Source organism: Sitophilus oryzae, unplaced genomic scaffold (assembly GCF_002938485.1).
Source record: "Sitophilus oryzae breed Bouriz unplaced genomic scaffold, Soryzae_2.0 scaffold_177_pilon_pilon, whole genome shotgun sequence".
NCBI lineage: Eukaryota > Metazoa > Arthropoda > Insecta > Coleoptera > Curculionidae > Sitophilus > Sitophilus oryzae.
Window position 1 is genome coordinate 7,756,510 of NW_022146479.1, and position 6,597 is coordinate 7,763,106.

At 27.6% G+C, this 6,597-nt stretch overlaps 1 protein-coding gene across 1 annotated transcript; it reads left to right on the forward strand.

Moving 5' to 3' along the window:
* The first annotated feature begins 4,226 nt into the window (after window positions 1-4,226).
* On the forward strand, window positions 4,227-6,597 carry LOC115882396. The gene is made up of 3 exons (XM_030900448.1): window positions 4,227-4,245; window positions 4,307-4,430; window positions 4,790-6,597. The coding sequence occupies exons 2-3, from the start codon at window positions 4,317-4,319 to the stop codon at window positions 5,261-5,263; spliced, it is 588 nt and encodes a 195-aa protein (XP_030756308.1). The 5' UTR covers window positions 4,227-4,245; window positions 4,307-4,316; the 3' UTR covers window positions 5,264-6,597.

A 6,597-nucleotide genomic window follows, 5' to 3' on the forward strand; every position in this document is an offset into this window, starting at 1 on the left:
ATTTTTTCAAAAAAAAGGAAATTATAGATACTACTGTACATGACATAAATCAGGATTGATTGACGTATTCAATTAGCTTCGGTCATTCCTACTGCACAGGAACTTTATTTGATAGAAAATAAGTTTCTGATTAGATTAGAATGCCATATCATGCATATGTCAAACTTTTACATTTTTAATTCTAAAAAATAACATTTTAAATTTACATTTCGATTGCCATGCTATCAAAACCTTTAATGTTTAATCAAGGAAAAATATATTATATGATCGTCAAATATTTTTCGTGTCTTTTCCTGTCCGGTTAAAAGATTTATTACAGAATCTTATTTTAACCATTACTTTTTTTTTTCAAATGAGACGAGCTCACTAGCATATTTGGAAAAACATTACTAATAATTTGGTACCATATACTTGGTATTTCTAGTCAACTAATATACTATTTTCTATTCAGAATAGCCATTTAATATCAAATAAAGTAAAGAAATACCCAGAGTACCATTTATATAAGTCAAAAGTTATATTAATTTCCGGTGAAACAGGAAACGATACTAATTGAATATGTCGACAATCCTGATTTATGTCATTTACTAACATACTAAGTCTTGTTTTTTTATATGGAAAATTAAAAAATGTTTTGGGGTTGGGCCACTGTTGAAAAACACCTGGTGTATTTATTCATATAGATTGCTAGATAACACACTTTTAATATTTTATATCTATACCTAGCATAGTTCTAGATTATATATGATTGTGATTTTGCTAAGTTATTGGCAAATAAATAATTTGCAGTGTAAATAAACATAAGAATAAATTAAAAACGAATATACGTTTAAAATATGTTTGAAGATAATGTTACTAAATTGTTGATTTTGTACACTGTTTAACAATAGGCACTAATAGAAGGATTCTTAACATGATAGTATATATAAATTATTTTTCATACAACGACTTATATTAATCCAAACGTTGTTGAAACTGTAGATGTATAAATAAAATTAGACCATTTGATTTAGTATTAAATTAGTTATTTAATACATAAATAAATAAACATAGACATAGGCAATAGAGAAGACAATAACAAGAGCGGTGTAAATAATAAAGAATTATTTTCTTTTTAAAATTCCAACGTGACAATAACTCATTATACAAAAAGTAAAAATAAAACGAACCAAATAATGTGAGATTATTTACCTACATATCCCGCATATGATCAAGCAAACCAGGTAATGAAAATTTTTACCGTTTTAGCAACAAGACAAATAAATATATCACTTGTAACTCGTAAAAAGATGTCTTCCGAAACATAATCACTCTATTTGTGATTCCTTAGGATTAATTTTCAGTATTAAAAATAACGGTAGTGTATAATAATACTACAGGTAACATTAATTGACATTGGGTACCATATCTATATTTAAATCTATAAAATATTATACAATCCACATTAAGCATTATAGTTGACATCATTAGAAAATACTCAATGTATTTAAAAGAAATGATTGTGTATTATTACCCATATTAAAATGACTGACACAGTATTTTTTGTATTACTAAACATATACCCAACTATTTCAAAAATAATTAGTGACCATATCTTTTTATCTTTATATCATTTTTTTTAATTTTTGCCCCTTACATAAAAATCAAATCTTCAGCAAAAATTTATTAAAGAATATAAATTAGAACTTCAACCTGTATATGGCATTAAACTACTTTTACTGGCAAGAATTAAAAAAAAATTTAAGTAATTTTCTAAATGCATTCATTAATAATTTACACAGACAAATTCTTAGGCAAGTATACTATTAAGTTTCGTGAACTGTGAGACAAGTACATATTGTATATAACCATCTATGATTTATTACAGAAGCTTAATTGAATATTTTTTTTTAATATAGGTAAGAGAATATAAACATTATAATATAAAAATAGGTTTTCCTTCAGAACCTTGTTTCTTGAAATACTTGAGAAAATACATTTGGATGGACCAAGGTCAAAACGATTCTGGAACTTGAAAGTATATTATTATTCTATATCAAATTGCTCAATATCTAATATGTTAAGTTATTTTAATCAAAATATACCTTATGGATCTATATGAATTGATTTCCTGGTATAAAATATTTAAAATAACCAAAACATATCTTGTTATAAATAAAATTCTAGAAATGTATTTTACCAATAAATATTGCACAAATTAATAAATAAAATTATGTATTTACATCAATCAAATATATATTTATACAAAATGAAAACATTGGTTATTTAAAAATATTTAGATGGAAATATAAACTGAACTGTTATTTCTTGTAGTATACTTGACTATCTTAAATTTATTTAAGCAAATGTCTGTCAATATAATCCTACTATTTATTTATAGCCTTTTTAGCTAAATCTGAAAGCAGAATTGACAAATATACAATCATACATTGTTTATATAGGGTAGTAATGTAATAAAATAACTGTTATGGCATTTGTTATGTATTAAATTGATGTATATTAATAAACATATAAATTAATATATTATCTTTACCTCGAGAAATATAAAATGTATGTTAATGACAATAATTCAATAAAGTATTTGTATAAATCATTAAGTGAAGTTTTAATTTTTGTTTTTATTTGGGTGAAATAACTATTTTATAATAAAAAAATGAACAAAATACGAAAACAGGTTATCATGTGTAAAAAAGCTTCGGTAAAGCATAAACTTAGAACTGAAATTTTGTTGCAAAATTGAATGATACCATTGGTTACCCAGACGGACTTTTTTAGAATGCTTATTTACTTGAGAGGTACGACGTCTTGACTGAACATTTACAAGTTTTAAATGGTAAGACTGACAGGTAAAACGTTATGTGTAGACTAGTGTATGTATTAGTTGTTAATATAACATAATGTTTGTAACTTCTCATGCGTAAAGAATGTACCCTGTCGAATTTAGGGGTATATAGGTACATAGAAATATAAATACATATATATTTGCTACTTTTACAAAGAATTAAATATAACCGTAATAATTGCAGTATCGGTGAGAACCAGCCTCTGGACAGTCCACCTGATGAAGGGTAGGCCCAGAAACCGGTTGTGGGAGTGGAGCTTGGTTCCCCCCTTTACGACAAGCAAAACAATTTTCTTTTTACTTTTTATTTTTTTTCTCTACTTTCGATTTTTCGAAATTAGAAAAAATACACAGCTAAAGGCAAGAAAATATTATTTATTAATTAAATATAACTTACCCTACAGTGAACAGCTGCTGATTGTCCATCAGAGCCAGGTATATAATATTGAGGTTTGCTGTTTTAAGTAACATTACCATATACCCTGTAAAAAACAATTATAAAATTACTAAAATTCTTAATCATAAAACATTTTTGCAATATTAGGACCATTCGTAAAGGAAACTATATAATTAAGACCAACCAGTAAATATTAATGAGGTCAAGTGGTCAAATTTACTTACATTTTCAACAGAAATATAAGATGTTTTTTGTTGTCTTCTACCCCCATTATCATTTGCCTATGCTATCTTCTACCGATCCAGAAAAAGAAATTCCAACATTCGCGACCCGATATAAAGTGTCTTACCAGGATGAACCATGACCCCAAATGAATATCTCAAAAATTTGGGTAGCATAGTTCAGCGTATATAGTCTTAGTCCATGTTAAACTTTTGCAAGTTTTACCTAAACTTACTCTACGTACAATCCTAATCGCGGCGCGTCCGATATAAAAGCGAATGTAGTGATTCCCGAGGCTCTATATATTATAATGACTAGATTAACAATTATTTTTTTTTTCAATAGAATATTAAATTTTTAATCATGTTCGAACACTAAAATCTCGTATAATAACTCAGTATAAAGAAGCGTTTATTTGAAGGGACGCTCAATATGGCGGCCTAAGAAAAAACAAAAGAAACTGACATCAAGCGCCATCTGTCGTAGAGTTTCTGTATGTAGAGTATCTATCTGCATGTAGATTACTGCTTTGAACTTTTAGAATTAATATGTTTAATTCAAGGATATATAGAATAAGGATATTCGACTGGCCCAAAAAAAACGTGCCGTATTTTGTCGAGGAAGACGATTTCGTCACGACCAATGGCCGAGTATGGAGGGCTTAAAAAAGGAGATTATCGGCAATGGGCAATTTGAAATTTCTGTCCCACCTTTTTAAGCAGCTTCCTCGGTTTGACAGCAGAGGCACTGCGATCGACTGGGACTGGGATACTACATTTTCATTGTTAGTATACGATTTAATTGTGTTTTTAATAAAATTTATAGTTAATTTACTGAATTTTTAGCAGTACAACAATGAGTCGTGGTAGAAATTGCTTTGTACCTGGCTGTACAAGTGGGAATCCCAATAAAAACAAGGCAAATAAAGAACGGGGTGAAAGAAACCCAAGCCTTTTCAAAGCTCCTAATGTAAGTAGTATGACTATTTATTTATAAAAATTATGGATAGATGTTAAGAAAAACATTAAAATTATATACTGTCAGTGTACAGATTAAATTATAAACCAAATTAATAGGAAATATAGCCTAAAATCAACATGTGTATAACATAACCTAGGAGGCCTTGTTATAAAATTAAAATAATTTAATACTTACTAGGTGCTAAAATTACCTGTTGACATGTACCTATATTAACCACAGTTTGAACAGTGCTATTGAAAGTGAATATTAAATATTTATACTTCAAGATCGTATTCTCAAAATAACAGCTTTAATAGTGAAAAATGTTTTTTTTTTATTTTATTTAACAATTATATATCTTTTATTAGGATCCTAGCTTGCTACAGCAGTGGCAAAAGGCGATACCCAGATCAGACAAGACACTTAGCAGCAAAGATGCTGTTTGTGAACTACATTTTCTAGATGAAGATATTTTGACTCATTATGAGATCAAATTAACTGACGGAACTATCAGTAGAATTGAGCGGGGTAGACCATTATTAAAGGAGGGTTCAATTCCAAGAATTTTTCCTAACCTGCCTTCATATTTCTCTAGTAATAAAAGAAAGAGGAAACCACCATGTGTAAGGAGTGAAGCAACTGAAAAAGTTTCTAATTCAAAAAAAGTAAAAGGTCTGCCTATTAATCATGTTGAAAATCAAACTTCAGAACCTAACTTTGAGAATGAGAATGAAATTCTTCGTGATATTACTAATGTGCCAGTTGATGTTACAGACAGTAGAGTTACTATGTTCACAAATTTGAAAAATAGTTTGCATATGTCAGATTGTAAATTATTATAAAAATTATTTAGATTTTTGACTAGCCGTCGCAAGACGCTTTTTCATTGAGGAATAATAAGAAATAATTTGAAAATTATTGTATTGTGGTTGATACTTTTGATTGTGTATATAAACCATTTAGAATAGTTTTTATGAATATGAATAAGCTCTTTAAATTAATATGTAGGTATATTGTAGCTAGGTATTTTTTTAGAATGCATTTTTTTTAAATTGTAATTTTTTGTGTTCTTGATATAATATGATGTTCCTGTTTTATTTTTTGGCATAGTACATATAGATATTTAATATCTAAGTGCTAAATTGTATATTAAATTTATATATTGTATATTTTATTTATTAAATTTAGTGGAATTAGTTAATAGAAACAAAAGTTGTAATGTATTAATATTGCTAAATAAATATTTATATGATGAAATAAGTCAGCGTATATACATATTCACAACTCTGTATTTTTGTGCTTTTGAAATAAACTGAGTACATTATTTATTCATTAATATTTTATTTACAAACCTACCTTATATTAATAAAGTGAATATCAATAGAAAAACCTTTACAATTATTAGGTGACATTGAATATAATATATCTTGAATTTAATTGTCTACGAAACAGTGACAATTTGCAAAACTTTGCTAATGACATTAAAACTTACAATTCAACGCTAGAAAAAACGCTATTGAACACAGGAAACGTTTCAGCTCAATATACCTACTCTCTAGTTTCAGCTATAAAAAGTTATGGAATAGATAACACCGATCAAAGGGTGCAATGGTAACGTTCGTCTTCAGTTTCCATTTATGATTAAGTTATTCCTGATAAAATACTCTTAATTTTCGTTATTCAATCTGTCAATCGCCATAAAACCACTACTAGTTCGAAAGATTTTAATGTTTATTAAAATGGTATCACACTAAACTGCATGTAAACATGTCAATTTCAAATGTTTTAATGAAAAACTATGAACCTTTAAACTGCATCAACAAAACTATTAATAAAACACTAACACAATCACACCATAAACTATTTCATTCGCATTTCTCATCAAGAAACAATTACTGTTTACATCAAATCAAAGGTTGAACTGGTGATAAATTTGTTGCTGGAACTTCTATCTTTTTTGTACAACAGTTCTAGGGAAGATTTATTTTAGCAGCTTATATGTTTCTTCGGTCGTGTATGCACTAAAAAGAACCACATAATAAAACATTTTTATAATATCAACTTAGGAAAAGGATATATTAAACCGGCATCTAATATAACCTAACTAACTTTTCAAACTCAAATTTAAGGTTTTGTATTCACAATTTTAGCCACGCACATTGCTCAATTAGAAAAA

Coding starts and splice junctions, on each gene's coding strand:
- LOC115882396 (XM_030900448.1), top strand. CDS start 4,317: ATGAGTCGTGGTAGAAATTGCTTTGTACCTGGCTGTACAAGTGGGAAT. Junction 4,431..4,789: donor GCCTTTTCAAAGCTCCTAAT/GTAAGTAGTATG, acceptor ATCTTTTATTAG/GATCCTAGCTTGCTACAGCA.